This window comes from Chaetomium fimeti, assembly GCF_033439085.1.
Source record: "Chaetomium fimeti strain CBS 168.71 chromosome Unknown B0H64scaffold_7, whole genome shotgun sequence".
In the NCBI taxonomy this organism is placed as follows: Eukaryota; Fungi; Ascomycota; class Sordariomycetes; order Sordariales; family Chaetomiaceae; genus Chaetomium; species Chaetomium fimeti.
The window spans coordinates 1,611,870-1,628,812 of NW_026944335.1; the positions used below are offsets into that span (position 1 = coordinate 1,611,870).

The window sequence follows — 16,943 nt, forward strand, 5'->3', positions numbered from 1 at the left end:
CTATGAATTCGCTTCGTCTGCCTGCGGAGGGAGAGAAAAGCCTGTGCAAACCTCGCATCTGTCGAGTGGAGGTATGGACGCGACGGCATCTCCAAAAAGGAAGGTTTTGAAGACAACCACAGGGAGCAACCTGTCCTGTATTCCACCCCTCTCGACGATGACCCCTCAGCCGTTCGTTGTCTGGCTCGCGCGCGCGGGGAGATGACAAGGCCGCCCGCGTTTGCGCATGGCGTGAGCTGATTGGTTCATGCGGCTTTTCTTTCATTTCCCGCCCAGCGGCGCGTCACTGACACGCGCCCTTGTCGTGACGATATCGCGATGATACAGGCCTCAGCTCGTCTGATGTTCAAAAGTCTTGGTGCATCATCGCACGATGAAGTCTGCCATTTTAGATCGCCTTCTTCCATCATAGACTACGAGGACCACACGACGCCGGCAGCAAGTCGCTGCGCCTCCACTTGTTTCCCCGCCAGCGCTCAGCCACATCTCTGTGTCACTGAGACGCGATAGCTTGCAACTTCACCTATCCCTTATTCGGCCGAACATGTTTGACAGCCCAGACAGTCCAAGGTCAGCTTCTTCGCGTTTTCGAAATACCAGTGAAGCAACTTTGATCCTCTCTGTATTCGAATGCCATGCCATGCCATGCCATCCACATAATGGCGCCAAAAGTTTAAGCCAACTCCCAACGCGAAAATGCAAAACATGCCTCCAGTCAGTCTAGCGCTACAAACAGGATACACCAAAACACCACCCGCACGCTATCATGCCTGTCGTATGTATACATGCGGTTGGTACATGCAAAAGACAAGAACAGCACACTAGATCATCATAGCGCCGCCTCTCAAGACATGTAGTATTTGGGGCCCTCGCCGCCCTGGGGCACCTGCCAGTTGATGTCCTGGTTGGGTGCCTTGATGTCGCACGTTTTGCAGTGGATGCAGCTAGTGAGTGGCTCCGTTAGCGATTTAATCCCAACGTGATATCAAGGCCTTTTAAGAGGCTGTAAAGAAAACGAGGGAAAAAGAACAAAACTCACTTCTGCGCGTTGATCTGGAAGCGCACACCCTCGGGCTTGGAGGCATCCTCCACGTACTCGTATACGCCCGCCGGGCAGAAGCGGTTCTCCAGCCCCTTGAAAGCGGGCCAGGTCTCGGCGGTGTGCTTGTCCCAGTCCTTGACCTGCAGGTGGACGGGCTGGTCCTCCTCGTGGTTGGTGCCCGTGCGCGAGACGCTGGTGAGGATGTCGAAGGTGAGCTTGCCGTCGGGTTTGGGGTACTCGAGCTTGGGGCAGTCGTCGGCCTTCTTGGTGGCGGCGTGGTCGGGGGCGCCGTGGCGCAGGGTCCAGGGCACGCGGCCCTTGAGCACGAAGGCCTCGAGGCCCGAGTACAGCATGCCGCCGTACAGGCCGAGCGGCGTGTGGAACGACGGCCGCATGTTGCGCACCTCCTTGAGCTCCTTCCAGATGGCCGACTTGCGCAGGGCCTCCTCGTACTCGTACAGGAACACGGCGCCCGCGTCGTCGCTCTCCCGGAGCGCGTTCCACGCGGCCTCGGCCGCCAGCATGCCCGACTTCATGGCGCTGTGCGTGCCCTTGACCTTGGGCACGTTGATCAGCCCGGCCGAGTCGCCAATCAGCGCGCCACCCGGGAAGGCGACCTTGGGGATCGATTGGAAGCCGCCCTCGACGAGAGCGCGCGCGCCGTACGAGATGCACTTGCCGCCTTCGAGCACCTCACGGTACAGCGGATGTTGCTTCAGTTTTTGGAATTCGCCGTAGGGAGACAGCCATGGGTTGGGGTAGTCGAGCGCGACGACATGACCGATGCTGACGAGGTTGTCACCGAAGTGGTACATCCAAGCGCCGCCGTATGTGTCGTAGGGGAGCGGGAAGCCCATCGAGTGGGTGACCTCACCCTTCCTGAACTTCTCCGGCTGCACCTCCCACACCTCCTTCACGCCCAGCGCATACGTCTGGTGCTGGCTCTCGCGGCGCAGCTCGAACTTCTTGATGACCTGCTTGCTCAGGCTCCCGTGGCAACCCTCGCCGAAGAGGGTGACGCGCGCGTGGAACTCCATGCCCCGTTCGAATGTGTCCTTGGGCGTCCCGTTACGCCCAATGCCTAGGTCGTTCGTCGCCACGCCCTTGACGCTTCCGTCCGACCCGAACAGCACCTCGCTGGCCGCGAACCCGGGGTATACCTCAACGCCGACCTCCTCCGCACGCTCGCCAAGCCATTTTGTGAACTCGTTCAGACTGAGAATGTAGTTTCCATGGTTGCTCATCTGCGGCGGTTTCGGTACGGGGATCGACATCTTCTCGGTAAGGAAGCGCATGCGGTCCTTGCCCGCGGGCGTCGCGCCGGTGAAACGGTTCTCGTTCGCCTCGTCGAGCCAGTCCGGGATGAGCTCGTCGATCGCAGTCGGCTGGATCACGGCGCCCGAGAGGATGTGCGCGCCGAGCTCGCCGGCCTTCTCGAGCAGCAGCACCCTGAAGTCCTCGTTGCCCGCCTCGTTGGCCAGCTGCTTCAGGCGGATGGCGGCGGAGAGGCCGGCGGGGCCGCCGCCGATGATGCAGACATCGACCTGGTCGCTCTCGCGCTCGATGCTGGCTGGGTCGAACGAGTCGTCGGCTTCGGCGTAGAAACGGGCTGGGGTGGTCGACAAACACCTCCCGGTCGTTTGCGCAGCAAGGTAGCTACTGTTGTGTGTTGCGCGGACGCCTGGACGCCGTAACCGGCGAGTCGTGGCCGAAGACAGACTCCTGACACCGCATGCTTTTTGAAACCTGGTTGTTGGAAGTGAAGCGGGGGTTGCCGCGGCCCTCCGGCAGAGGCCAGTTGTGAGGCGTGCAGAGGCCGACATCGTTGCTGCACGCCGGGAAGGTGGATGACTCGGAAGAAAAAAAGAGGAAAGGAAGGAATTGGCCGCCCCGCGATGGAGGGGGATTCGGATGTACAAGCAACTGAACTTGGCAATCGCGGTCACGGCCCTGACTCACATCAATTTCTATCGCGGGTTAAACAGACCCGTAATCTGTAGACCTTTCCTCTTCTGCTCCAAATTCCTCGGGCCTTTCTTTCAATGCTCTCTCATAAATGACGTTTCCTCCCAGGACAAGCGGCCAATTGACTTTTTGGCATTTGAAGATGCGTCTGTGCGCCCTCCGAAGCGGACCCCGAATACGGACCCTGGCCTTCAGTTGGCCCCCGCTTACCCGAGGAAAGCCGAGCCAAGGGAGTTCGTTCTCTCGTCCCCACACTCCACCATGTTTTCCGTCTTGTGACATCGCGAGCTGCCATCTTGAGCCGAGTGAGTAAGAGCCAATAGGATAGTCGGTGGTACGAGGTCTGGGGCCACGGGTGCGAAGAGGGACAGAATTGGGAAGTATAGAGCGAGAAGGCTCGCTTTCCTTATCCGTCTCGTTAATTAGAACTTGGCTTGTCGCCGCGCCTCAAAAGGCCTCAATGGTCTCAAACTGCCTCCCACTGCCTCCGGTCGGTGTTGTGCCTGTGTTGTGCTGCCTGCCTGCCTGCCTGCCTCAGCTCATGGTCGCTTTCGGTTCTTCGGCGCATCAACAGCCGTCGAGCCGGTGACGTTCTGTTCTGGGATCTGGTATTGCACACTTCTCTGTTGCCTTTTGACCATGGCCCAGAAGTCGTAGCTCTGGTCGTCCTGCGCCATCTTCGCCTCCCTCTTCCGCCTCTTTTTCTCCTCCCTCCTTCTTCTCTTGGCAATTTTCCTCGATGTCGGTTCCAACCGTTCGGAATAAACGTTCTTGATCATCTTCCACGACGTCTTAATGCCGTTGTACGTTGCCTTGAAAGTGCCCTGCACGCGCCAACTAAAGGCCGCCACCAGCGACACAAGGATTAGGAGTATCGATGCCGGGAGGGAGATGGCGCCAATTTGCCTCAGGCTCGGTATGTCCTCCTCCTGCCACTCGATCGTGTTCATACCAAACAAGCCGGTGAAGAAGGTCAGGGGGAGGAAAATGACGGTGAAGGTTGTGAAGATCATGACCGAGAGGTTCTGGCTCGACGCCAGCTCGGCTTGCAAACGCGACCATCGAACCTCGTCGACTTGGGCCTGGCGCTGTACCATCTCTAGCATCTTTTCATACTAAACAAAACCGTCAGTCCATGCCTGGTTGATATCAATATGCTCTAAGGGTTGACTTACGTCATTCCTCGTAGTATCTACCCTCTTCAGCATCTCGGCAGTCTGCTGCTTGTAGTCCTCGAGGTACTCGAGCGCCTCATCCAGGTAGTCTTGCCCGTTTTTAGTGGTATCGTTGAAGTCCTTGCTCGTGTAGATTTCCTTCATCTGGCGAATTGTCGACTCTTGCATGTCGAAAAGTTTGGAGAGTGTCGTCAGCTCATCCTCCAGGTCGCGTAACTCCAACAGGGCCGACGTGTTTTCCCTATTTTCACGCTCTGACCGTTCCAATTCACGTTTGTGGCGCTTCTTAATCGCAGTTGGACTTTCCCCTTCGACACCCGATTCGTCTGACCCGTCCTCGTCATCTGGCTCCATGTCAAGGGCACTGATTCGAAATTGCTTCATGTTAAGCGTCATCCGCTCGGCCTGTCGCACGTGTCAGTGTCTGTCTTTACATTCGGCACCGACCGGGTGGCTTTAGACATACCAGCATACCGATGGCCTCGTCAAAGAGGCGGAATATCTCAAGATCGGGGTGCGAGGACCGGTCGAGAAGAACAGTGACAGCATGCCATACGATCAACGCCGCAAGGTCCAGAGTGTTCTCCGTCCTTCCTGTGAGATCGCCGTTGAGCTCATTGTAGACGCTGCTCCGCAAATCCGCCTGCTGGAACAGGGTCCCTTCCGTAGGGCTAGACTCCCGCTTGGAGAAAAAAGTCACCAGGGTAGCTATAAAGAGGTTAGCATCTCGCCTTGCGGATTCCAGGAAAACCAGGCTTACTCATATCAATGGACCAGAGCCATAGCTGATCAACCATCAGGACGTTGCCATCCTTGAGTTCAGACCCAGGTTCGACGCCGAACTCGGCATCTGTGCCGGCGTATAAGCTCGAAGAAGATCCTTTGGCCGAGGGCAAGGAGCGCCCAGCTGAGGACCGAGCAGAGCCAATGTTGGCCATCCGCCTCCACGGCGCCGGTGCGTCCTTCTTGGTGAGCTTGTACAGCATTTGGTCATCGTCCCGCGAATTGGTATCCCTGAGAGAGTGATGCCCGAACTGATCCAGGGTTCGTCGGCAATTCAGTGGAGGGTCGAAGCCGATGTACTCCCAAATCACCTTGAGTTCAAGCGATTCCTGCTCGACCCACCGAGGGACGGGTTTCGCTCGCCCATGGAACCGGCGCTTTGTGATCAACTTCCGGCGCCGGATCATGCCCTGGTATGTGTCGAAGTGGAGATAAGGGAGGTAAAGAAAAAGGCAATTAGGAGTGATACCCGTGCTGACGGGGCCAAATAAAGGCGAGGGAATCCGCGGTGAGGTTAAACGGTCTGCAGCAGAGAGGTATTTGCACATCGCCTTGAGGTACGCCGGCTGGGATTCCGAATTGCGGTTTTGGATCTGCTTGGACACCCAGTTATCATAGTCGAAAAGCCGCGAAAATTCTAGCCCTTGGGTCTTGGATATCGTTGCAAAGATTTCCTGCCGATAGTCAGCATCTAGGCTGCGTAGAACACTTTCAGAGCAGCCTCATACCTTGACCCAGACCGGGTTGTTGAATGGCATATGAACCCACATAAACTTCCTCGCTGATGGGCTGGGCCGGGAGAAGCCAGCCGTGGCGGTAAGGCCATGTTCCTTCATCAACGACTTTGCTTGCTGCTGAGCCAGCAAGTCGATGGTATGGGCGTCTTCCCCCGCAAAGTCGCCGAGAGACGGTAGCGGCAGTGTTGGCTCTGACATGGTGGTGCTGACGCTGGCGATACTGTCCGGACTTGGGGGGCGAAAGAGAGGCGCTGATTGGACTGGCACCCTCAACAGCGGTGGCCTCTCCCTCGGAGTTGTGATGACGATGTTTGGCGATAACGTCGACGCAGTACTCTGTGATGCGTCGGTCGTCTGGCTGCGAAGGCCAAGTCCGGCCCCCTCTTTTTTCGGCTCTCTCGCCGATGGCTCTGCTTCAGAGCGACGGCCGATACTGCGCTTGCTGGACCGTCGCTTGGGTCCCTTATGGAGCCGTTCTGTTAAGCAGCGGTCTGGACCTTTTTTCAGGAAATCCTTATAAGGATGCTTTGTAGAATACAGTCGGATCATGGAGCCAGTCTCGCCACCCTGCTGCTGCCGAGGTGATGCCATCATGGCCTCCAGGTCTTCGTAGAAGCCAATGACCTCAACCTTGACGAGGGACTTCAAATGCAGCGGTGTGTGGCGGTGGGCGAGATTGAGCCGGGCTGCCTTGTCGATGGCCTGGGCGAAATCGGCAAGGTACGAATCCATGATGCGCGCATTGCTAGGCCCGAACGAAGCAAGGTGGGCGTGGTCACTGTCGACAGCGTACACGTCTTCCTGCCATACTTCAAGGAGTGCCGATTTGACCGATACCAGAGGGGCACCGAACTGAACGTCGCTGGAAAAGCCAGCAGCAGAACCAGACAACATGGACTCTTGGGTCTCGTAAAAGGACCAAAGACGGAATTCACTCGCCATGTCTACAAACTCGTCGTGCAGACCGACAAGATCCAGATTACGGACGTTGATCTCGTCGGTTAGTGATTGAGGAAGGGTCCCCTGCAGTTGAAGGATGTCCTGGATGCTCTCCTTGAGGCTCGTCATGGACATGTAGCTCGATCCCTGGTGCGGTGTGCCTTTCGCGGTCAGTCAATACGTTTTCGCCTGCTGCGGTCGGCTGGCTCACCGAAAAAGGTAACCCCATGACAGTTGTCTACTATCGTCCGGTACTGAGAGCCGTGATTTGCTCTAACCAACGCGTATTTGACAACCAGGCCGCCGATGCTGTGGCCGATGAAAAATAGGGGGCGCGCGGCCTAGCTAGATCAATACAACAATCCAGCTAAACAGGAAAGCAGAAAAACCCACCGCCCCATCACGTATCCGGTCCACCTGGTCTAGTAAATCCCCGGCCAAGGACTTCAAGGTCATGCCGTCCTCCAACGCGCGATGTCGGTAGAGAGAAACTCGGGCGATGCTAGCAGCCATGCGCAGATTCTTTGTGACCCAGGGGCCAGACCTACGCGACGAGCTACGCGATCCCATCTCACCTGGGACGCTAGCATCGCCGGACGTTTCATGGCGTGAAGTCTCATGGCCAAAAGTCCAGGTGTTGATCGGGTCGGCACCCGGACATGGTACCGCGATGACATCAACTACCGTTTCGTTATGACCGGAACCACCCACGTCGCCGTTGACATCCACGAAGCCGGGACCCGAGTCGACGGGCTCCCGGCCTGCGCTCACGCCAACCTGGCCTTTCTGCCCCCCACGCACAGCATCATCCTGGGAAGGAGGCGCCGAGAAGTCCTTGGTTTGAATGTGTGCAGTGGTAGCATCAGTGTCGGCATTTTTCGTTGAGACGACGTCAGCCTCGTCGGTTGAGTTTCTGGAGTTGCCGTCCCTCTCCATCGATCTCGTTGGCCGCCTGAGCAGTAGTGACGCTGTTCAAGGACGGCCGCCGTCGAAGGGTGAGGTAATATCTGGTCGTAACCAAAAAAAAAAAAAAAAGAAGAATAAAAACAACACGTAGATCTTGGAGCGGAAGTACTGTGCAAGGAGAAAGGCTCCTCCTAACTTGGACCCGTTCCCTCAGGGTCCATTTCCATGTTGCCGGGGTCAGGCGGGACGCGGCGAGACGGCACGCGATTGCTCCCGTGCTGCTGCGAGGGCCGAATCATCCTCGCGACAGGCCCGTTTCCGCCCCCAGATTTCGAGATTATTCATGGGTCTTGGACGGCTGGGGTTTGGTCGGGGGCTCTCGATTGGTTGCGGTGCGGGGCCTGAAGCGCAAGGATGGGGAGCGCTAAGATCAAACAAGCAGCAGTTGGATGCGCACCTGCAGGTTGATCCAACACCATTCTCAGCCAAAGTCATCCTGCCTGCTGGGATGAATTACGGGTCTTGCGCTCGAAGCAAGCTTTACTTGGTACACAGCAGTGTGGAGGGGGTTGACCGGCCAGTCAGTGGAACACGAACCTAAGTTTGCAGGATATGAACAGGTTGTTCTCATTTTTCTGACTTGCTTGGTTCCGTGTCAACAAAGTCGGGAACAAAGCCCGAGAAAGAGGCAGGGGCAAGGAATTTGAAAACTGCACTCCGGTGAAATGGGAAACAGAAGGAAAGCATGGTAGGGTAAATAATTATGGCAACACTCATGCTCAGTGATGCCCGGTAATCTGATAATTTAAAAGTCTCAACCAGGTTCAAGAAAGAACCTATGGAATCTGTAGGTGTAGGTAGGTAGTTCCGTCACGTTGGATACACAACAAGTTATGAGTTAAATGCCATCGGCTGGGGGAATGCAGAACCAAAGAATGGCTTGGTGCTGGACTCGGAAGCCTTCCATCCTTCGGGAAGCCACGAGCAAGGCTACCAAAGAATATGGTCCGTGCGTACACTCTCGTTGCCCCCCATCACGCAGTCAAGGGAAGTCAAGCGAAAGCGTGAAACTCAGCTTCACGCCTCAGCACGGACCACAGGCAGCCCACCGAGGAGCGGGCCAGCCTGGCCGGGAGCTCCAGTGACCCATTTCTTTCCGTTGACCTCAGACGCCGAAAAAAGCACTTCCTCACAGCCAAACCAGGACCACCAATTCATCAAAAAGCCGTGACTTTTCGACCACTCTGTCGAAGACGGACTGACCGACAGCATTGCCAGTCCATGCCCCACCTGCAGCCCGCCGCACCGAACAACCGCACCGAAGCCGTCTCCCTGCCTCGCGACCAAGCAAGTCTCTCTGTCCCCCAGGCCCTCGTGCACATTCCCGCCCCAATAAAGAAAGAGGAAAGTGGCTCTATCCGCCAGGGGATAGCAGTGTCACCATTCCCTCCTTTTCTTCTCTCCCCATAATCCATGGTCGCCCAACCTAGACCGGGAACCTTCTCGCCGAGCCCAGCAGCGCAGTCCATCTACACTGGCCACTCCCCACATCCTTCTCACGCCGCTGCGCTGAGTGCGGCTGCCAGCCCCAGTACCAGCAGCCCCACCGGGTCCAACTCCCTGACCAAGATCGCAGTCGCCCAGGTCTACCTGCTTCTAAGCACCATCAGGGAGGACAAGGAAGATCCTCACAAGTGGGAGTCACAACTCGAGTCTCTGCGGAAGGTAATGCAAAATGCGGAATGTGGATGTGGCATGTGGCATCATGCACGGCTATCGAGTTACCCCCCTCCCCCCCCCTCCCCCCCTGTCATCCATCATCTATCAACTTGCTAACGTCGCCTTCCCTTCATATTAGCTACTCGATGAACACGGCATGGATGTGTTTACAAAATACTTCGCGCGACTGGTGGCCGCAAATGCCTCTCAGATATTCCCGGGCCTCAACAGGCCCGGGTCGAACCCGCAGGGCTCGAACCCGGGAAACCATCACATCCTCAAGGCCGAGATGCGAAAGCTGTCGCGGGAATTCCCCCAGGCCAGGAAGATAGCAGAGTCCATCGAAACCGGCAGCGAGGATATCTTTCGCGATTTCGACCTCTCCGGCTTTATGGAACATTTCCAACTAGATGCTCTGGGAAAGACAGTCTTGGCTCTCGCCTTCAAGCTGGGCCCTAGGTCCGACCTGAAGACCAAAGGTGAGCTGTCGCCCATCCCCCATTCGTGGCCCGCTGGCGACCGCTGCTGACAAATTACTCTCCTCTTCCTCAGCCGATGCCATCTTATCAACGAACTTCCCGACTTTTGTTAACATTCTAAGCCGGCCAACCGGCGACCCTGCTACCGACCTCGAGCCCGATTTCGTCGCCGAGCTCGTCGACCGCTTCATCCAAGTCCACCCCCCGAACTTCAATGCCGCTGCGAAACGGGAATTGGAACACAAGGTGCAACAAAGATATGCCCAGTCTCCCGACGCGAAGCCGCCGCCGTCACAAGTGCTCGCCGCACTCGACCTCGTACGTATGCTCGCCGACAAGCCGGTCAATGCTCTTTCACTCTATATCCACCGCTCCGGCCTGCTGTTCACCCTGGACGAAGAGACTTGTACGGGCTATCTTCAAAACCGGCCGACGAACGTCCACCTCAGTGAGGAACAGGTATCCGTGTCGTTGATGTACACGACCATCAGCCAAACACCCCGCCACAACCCTTCGGTTCTCGTCGCTTCCCTCAGGCGCATCCTGCCCGATAGCTTCAGGTGGCAAGAAGTGGTGTCGTACTTCGACCACAGCGGGGCCCGGGTTACGTCGGCCCAGTTTCTGCGCCTGTACAACGCCCTGCTGCCGATAGCACGGGAGGACAGCGAGCGGTTCAACATCCAGCAGCTGTGGGGTGGGGAATGGGAGAACCCCGAAACACAGCTCTCCTTCATTTGCGCTTTCGCGTCCCTCAAGCCGGAGCAGCTGGATGCGACCATCGTCCCGGGCCTGAAGCCGACGTTCACGGTCCAAGAGTACGCGCAGTCCCCTCTTCCGATACAAGAAACGGCAGCATACGCAGTCAAGCACCCCCTGGTCTCTGAGGCGGCCCTCTCTGCCGTCTTCAACGTTGCGCTCCACTCGATGCACGCCTCCCAGAGCATTGAAGCGAAGCGCCTTTTCCAGGACGTTGTTGTGCCGAACCTAGCCATCTTTGTTGTCTCGGCCTTTGGGGTGCCGAAGCCCTGGCCGAGCATGGCCGAAGATACCCTTGTTTCTCTCTTCGACAACTTCCTGACCAGGTCACCTGAGGCCGACTTCGTCATGGACAGCCTCTGGAGGAGAGACAAGGAATGGGTCAAGCAGCGGCTGATCGATGCGCATGCCTTGAAGCCCATCAGCCTGCCGCTCATATTTGAACATGCCGTCCGTCAAAACTGGCTTGATGAGCTCGTCTATTTACCCATCGGCTTCGGGCTTGACTTAACTGCCCTGGCCCATGCCGAAGGGTACCTCGACCTGCAGCAGTGGGCTCGGCGGAACGCTGAGAGGAGTCCCGAGATGGCCAGGGCCCTTTCCCAATTTTTGCTGATCAAGGCGAACTTCGAGTTGCAATACCAGCGTCCCCCCGAAGGCCAACCGCCCGTCAAAGCGAGCACAACGTTGCAGGTCCGGACGGTCCATGCGCTGCTCCAAATCTTGGAGGAGTTCTTACCCAAGTCGCCGATGCAAGAGCTGATCGGGGTTCAACGGACCTGCATCACTGTGTATCCAAGGCTCATCAACTACGGGGAAGGCTTTGACGATATCATCGACGCCAACGGGCGTGATGGGAACGCGCTGCCGCTAGCCGCTAATGCCAAGATGGAAGAACATTACAAAAAGATGTATGGCGATGAGATACAGGTCCGGACCGTCGTCGACATCTTGGAGCGATACAAGCGATCTCGCGATCCCCTGGACCAGGACATCTTCGCATGCATGATACACGGCTTGTTTGACGAGTACGCGCATTATGTTGACTATCCGCTCGAAGCTCTCGCTACCACCGCAGTCCTATTTGGCGGCATCATATCCCACAAGCTCATCTCGGACCTCCCGCTCCAGATCGGGTTGGGCATGATCCTTGAAGCGGTTCGAGACCACCATCCCGGTGAGTCGATGTACAAGTTTGGCTTGCAGGCTCTTATGCAACTATTTGGCCGCCTGCGTGAGTGGCCGGGTTTCTGTACCCAGCTCCTCCAGATCCCCGGTCTGCAAGGGACTGAGGCGTGGAAGAAGGCGGAAGAAGTGGCCCAGGAGCACGACGAGGAGCTTGCCCGCTCCCGTAACGGCGCCACCCTGGCCAATTCGGGGATTCTCGGTCATGATGGCTTGACAAATGGCAACCTGGAGGACAGCATAGGGTCGGAACAGCATCCGCCGCCATTCGCCTCGGTCAACGTGGACCCGCCTCCGCCCGGCATTGTCTACGAGGAGCCTGGCGAAGACGAGCAGGGGAAGATACAGTTCGTGCTCAACAACCTAACCGATACCACGCTGCAATCCATGTTCAAGGATATCCGCGAGATGCTGGAGTCAAGACATCAGCAGTGGTTCGCCAGTCACCTGGTCGAAGAGCGCGCGAAGATGCAGCCAAACTACCATCACGTCTACCTGGAACTCGTCAAACAGTTCGAGGACAAGGCGCTGTGGGCAGAGGTCCAGCGAGAGACCTACATCAGCGTGTCGCGCATGCTGAACTCGGAGCTCACCATGCAGAATTCCACCGAACGGACGCATCTTAAGAACCTCGGAGGCTGGCTCGGGCTCTTGACGCTGGCCCGCGACAAACCAATCAAGCACAGGCATATAGCCTTCAAGCAGCTCCTCATTGAGGCTCACGACACCAAGCGCCTCATCGTCGTCATCCCGTTCGTGTGCAAGGTTCTTGCTCAGGGTGTCTCCTCAAACGTCTTCAGGCCGCCCAATCCTTGGCTGATGGATATTATCCATCTCCTGATCGAGCTCTATCACAACGCCGAGCTGAAGCTGAATCTCAAATTCGAGATCGAGGTTCTGTGTAAGGGCCTGAACCTAGACCACAAGGCCATCGAGCCCTCCGGCGAGATCCTTAACAGGGCTCCCATCGAAGAGCTGGGTGACATCCTCGGGCCAGAGGCCCTCGAGAACTTTGAAAGCCTCTCTCTCAATGGCATGCCCGGCGTCAACAGCTCCCTCTCGTCGCACCCCGCCTTCACTATCCCCGATCTTGGGCCGAACCTGTCGATCCCTCAGACGGAAGTTGTCACCGCTGCCAAACTGCACGAGATTGTGCGGCAAGCCTTGACGCGCGCGTTACAGGATATTATCCAGCCCGTCGTTGATCGCTCAGTCACGATTGCGGCGATTTCGACACATCAAATGGTCCGCAAGGACTTCGCCACCGAACCCGACGAGAATAAGGTGCGGACATCGGCGATCAATATGGTCAAGTCTACCGCAGGTAGCCTGGCGCTTGTCACGTCCAAAGAGCCGTTGCGAGCAAACCTCGCCAACTACTTGCGTAACCTCTCCGCCGATCTACCCCAAGGGCTGCCTGAGGGCATCATCGTGCTGTGTGTTAACTCCAACCTTGACCTGGCCTCGAGCATCATCGAGAAGTGCGCCGAAGAGCGTGCTATTCCAGAGATCGAAGACTTGATGGAGGGTGAACTAGAAGCGCGCCGCCGCCACCGGCTCCAACGGCCCTCCGAACCCTACGTCGACCACGGGTTGAGCCGTTGGGCAATGACTATCCCTCACCCCTTCAAACTACAGCCCAACCTCACTGGCCTCAATCCCGAACAGATGGCCATTTACGACGATTTTGCCCGCCAGTCAAGGGCGATTCCTGCGACGACGGGCCCCTCGCATGGGCCATCCGCGTCGGATACCCGGTCCCTAGCGAACGAGCCGCTCGGTGACCAGTACAATGCCGTCAGCAACATGCCAACCCCCGCCGAGACACCATCAATGCCCATTCTGGGGGTGCAACTGCAACACTACCCGCAGACCCACGCTGGGCTTGCCAATGGCCGGCAGGCAGGAATCAATCAGATTGACTCTCGGAGCATCGCCGAGAGGGTCAACAAACTACTAGAACAGCTCACCGCTGCCGCCACCAACACCACCGAAGATCATTTTGACGAACTTCCCCGGTCCCACCCAGTCCTAGACATCGTCGACGCCCTTGTTCAGCTCATCATCAAGACCCAACAGACATCTGAGGAGTTCGCTGCCTATGCCGCGAATCAAATTTCTCAGCTCCTCTTCCGGCAACCTGAGGGCGACCTGCTCTTGGAGAGCCTGGTTCATGTTCTGGAGACTCTCCGCAAGATTGCCGGGCCCGTGATTAGCGAACAGATCCGCCAGTTGTTCCACCAGCAACCCGGGCAGTTCTTCCTCAACCTACCCCTGATTACCGCGTTACTCCGGACCGACCTTCTCGATTGGAGAAGCATCGACGCGGCGACGGCAAAGCTTTTGCAGCAGCGGAAGGAAGCGTCGTTGACGTTTCTGGAGCAGCTCTTGGATCTTACGCTCCTAACCGACAGCCCGCTCGCTCTGTATGCCGACTTTGTGCGAAGTCTGGAGGAGGCATGGTCGTGGATCACGGAGGAACCAGAAGTTCCGGGTGCGGCACGTTTCAAGGCCAAAGTGCTCGCCCCGCCGCCGGATCTCCCCGCCGAGTTGAGCAAAGAGGAACTTGACGCGATCAAGTCGGAGCAGATGGACTACGTCTTTGATGAATGGATCCATCTCTGCAACAACCGCTTTGCCACCGAGAAGTCTGCTTCGATCTTCGTGCAGCAAATGCGCTCGCGCGGCATTGTTAGCAAGAGCGAAGACTTCTTCCTCTTCGCCCGCCAAGCCCTCGACAAGTCTGTTGAGCGGTTCGAACAAGCCCTCTCGTCCGGGGGTGGCTTGACAGAAGGCTACCAGGCTACTGAAGCGCTAGTCAGAATGGTCATGATTTTCGTCAAGTCTCACCAAGACGACGGACAGTCGACGGGTGTGGCATTCTTGGACTCGGTCTTGTCTCTCAGTGTGTTGGTGCTGAACAATCATCACGTCAAGCGGGGGGAGGATTTCAACCAACGGGTCTTCTTCCGGTTCTTCGCGCTCATCTTGCACGAGCTAGCGGATTTGGCCGGGCACTTTCCGGAGAACGACTACCACCAAGCCATCCAAAAGTTTGCGGCGCGCCTGTACGATCTTCAACCAAGCGTATACCCGGGATTCGTCTTCGCGTGGGTGGATCTACTGGCCCACCGCAACTTCATGCCCGTGATCCTACGGCTCCCTAATGGAGCGGGCTGGGCGCCGTTCACAAAGCTGCTTACCCAGCTCTTTGTGTATCTGAGCAACCTATTAAAGCCGTTCTCCGTTTCGCCTCTAGCCAAGGGCATGTACCAAGGAGTGCTGAGGCTGCTGAGCATCCTTCATCACGATTTCCCCGAGTACCTCGCTGCGAACCATGTAGAGTTGTGCCGGAGCCTCTCACCACATACGGCACAAATCGCCAACTTTATTCTTGCCGCCACCCCCGCCACATCCAAACTGCCTGACCCCGTCGAGCCAGGGCTCAAAGCGGACAGGGTTCCCGAGATGAGGGAACCTTGCTTGACCTTGTTTGACTCGGCTAGCGTGCTTCGCGACATTGGGCTGCTCAACATCCTGGAGCAGGCGTTGCAGAACGGCCCATCGGAAGATGCGATTGCCCAGATCAGCCACGCCATCAGCAAGGTTGACGAGGCGGACTCGACCTTTGGTTACGTCCCGATCCCAGTGAACCGGCGGGTCATCGACGCGGTGGTTGCGCAATTTGCTCACTTTGCCGTCACCCGCGCGGGCACACTGAGCGACTCGCCCATCTTCGTGTCCGGTGCCTCGGATATCAGAACGCTGCACATGCTCATCAGCGAGGTGTCCCCTGAGACTAGGTACTACCTTCTCAGCAGCATCGTGAACGAGCTAAGGTTCCCGAACGCGTCGACAAACTACTTCAGCCACGCGCTACTCGAAATATTTGGACAGGATATGTCGGACCCCGAGGAGACGGAAATCCGCGAGCAGATTGTGCGCGTCCTGCTCGAGAGGATCATTGGGTTCTGGCCGCATCCGTGGGGAGTGTTGGTCACCACGCTCGAAATACTCAAGAATGAGAAGTACAACTTCTTTGAGCTACAGTTTATCAAATCAGAGCCAGAGGTACGTTCCCGTGCATTGCCTGTCTAGTTGTTACGCTAACCATGATGGAATAGGTTGCTCAACGGTTTGGTGAAGTCCTCCGCCCTGCGTCGTAAGCGGGAGGCGCAGTCAAAACATGACGACTGAGCGTCGTGATGCGTGTTCAAGACGAACACACAAAGAAACGCCCAGATATATATCCTGGGCCCCCAACCGGCGAGAATATGGAAGGCACACAAGGGGGGTAGGTCGGCTGGGCAAAAGCGCTCAAGTCAGGCCAGAAACCGAAAGGGCCGTGGATATGAAACCTGATCCAACGGTCCATGTATTTTATATGAAGCCGCCTTGTCTTTGACGAGAGCGCTTAGATGACGTATATCATGGGACGGCGTTGAGGGGGGTAGAGAAAGCGTGTACTCTTCTTTATTTACGGATGTGCTCATGCGGCCCAGGCCCAGGTTTCCAAACAACTCGGAAAGCTCTCTCCATAACAGACTACTGTGTAGATATGTGAAGCCTGATCTATGTTGTATGTACCTAAGTGAAGGGTGTTTCTATTTCCGGGTGTATCCTGGTAATTACCTAAATCATAGCTATCCGATTGGGGTCACGTTGGTTGGTTTACACAGTATGGTAAGAATTGTCACCCCTCAGCTGAAACCTTTTCTTGTTCCCAGTCCCGCCTCCTCTTTCTTTTTTCCAGAGGGGCCCCCTCCTTGTCTGTTTTTACAGCGGGGGGACGAAAGAAGCGATCCCTATCCCGGACGCCGATCACGAGTTTGCAAGATTTGGAGGGGAAAGGAACGGCCATGACGTCGACACTCGAGAAGACTTGGTTTCAACACAACAATTCGGTCAACTTTGAGGGGTATGGACTCGGTTGATCCTGTGCATCCTTGTCTGATGACTGCAGGCGGGGTTTGCTAAATAGGTACTCAAAATGATGAAGATGATGTCTTGGTGTGGTGTGAGGATGGAGGTTATGTTTGAATTCCACGTTAGAACACCAGCCCGAGCTGTTGTAGTACAAGATGGTCCAAGAGCGGTGATTCAAGAGTGAAATGTGATCTGGATTTGGTTTTCCACCAGGCTTTCTCGACACATTGGGTTCGCATGCAACTCGGCATTACGCAGGTGGAATGGAATATACTTGCAACTACACTAGTGGCAACTAACTTACTCAAGTACCATAGGTAGCTCGACCAAT

At 56.6% G+C, this 16,943-nt stretch overlaps 3 protein-coding genes across 3 annotated transcripts; 1 reads left to right on the forward strand and 2 right to left on the reverse strand.

Moving 5' to 3' along the window:
• Positions 1 to 554: 554 nt before the first annotated feature.
• Positions 555 to 2,981, reverse strand: B0H64DRAFT_231611 (uncharacterized protein). The gene is made up of 2 exons (XM_062799726.1): positions 1,040 to 2,981; positions 555 to 944 (listed from the first exon to the last, which is right to left on the reverse strand). Exons 1-2 carry the CDS (start codon positions 2,863 to 2,865, stop codon positions 845 to 847), a joined length of 1,926 nt encoding a protein of 641 aa, XP_062656082.1. The 5' UTR covers positions 2,866 to 2,981; the 3' UTR covers positions 555 to 844.
• Positions 2,982 to 3,546: 565 nt separating this feature from the next.
• On the reverse strand, positions 3,547 to 7,577 carry B0H64DRAFT_328036 (uncharacterized protein; the record flags this gene model as incomplete). Its single annotated transcript, XM_062800817.1, has 7 exons — positions 3,547 to 4,122; positions 4,183 to 4,587; positions 4,649 to 4,890; positions 4,943 to 5,639; positions 5,694 to 6,802; positions 6,853 to 6,982; positions 7,035 to 7,577. The coding sequence occupies 7 exons, from the start codon at positions 7,575 to 7,577 to the stop codon at positions 3,547 to 3,549; spliced, it is 3,702 nt and encodes a 1,233-aa protein (XP_062656083.1).
• A 1,673-nt stretch (positions 7,578 to 9,250) lies between these two features.
• On the forward strand, positions 9,251 to 16,015 carry B0H64DRAFT_231680 (CCR4-Not complex component, Not1-domain-containing protein). The gene is made up of 3 exons (XM_062799728.1): positions 9,251 to 9,745; positions 9,819 to 15,757; positions 15,811 to 16,015. Exons 1-3 carry the CDS (start codon positions 9,424 to 9,426, stop codon positions 15,850 to 15,852), a joined length of 6,303 nt encoding a protein of 2,100 aa, XP_062656084.1. The 5' UTR covers positions 9,251 to 9,423; the 3' UTR covers positions 15,853 to 16,015.
• The last annotated feature ends 928 nt before the right edge of the window (positions 16,016 to 16,943 follow it).

Excerpts from the sequence above, each read along its gene's own strand:
- B0H64DRAFT_231611 (XM_062799726.1), bottom strand. The coding sequence starts at position 2,865 with ATGTCGGCCTCTGCACGCCTCACAACTGGCCTCTGCCGGAGGGCCGCG. Across the intron at positions 945-1,039 it reads TTCCAGATCAACGCGCAGAA|CTGCATCCACTGCAAAACGT; the intron begins GTGAGTTTTGTT and ends GCCACTCACTAG.
- B0H64DRAFT_231680 (XM_062799728.1), top strand. The coding sequence starts at position 9,424 with ATGGATGTGTTTACAAAATACTTCGCGCGACTGGTGGCCGCAAATGCC. Across the intron at positions 9,746-9,818 it reads GTCCGACCTGAAGACCAAAG|CCGATGCCATCTTATCAACG; the intron begins GTGAGCTGTCGC and ends CCTCTTCCTCAG. Across the intron at positions 15,758-15,810 it reads TTATCAAATCAGAGCCAGAG|GTTGCTCAACGGTTTGGTGA; the intron begins GTACGTTCCCGT and ends ATGATGGAATAG.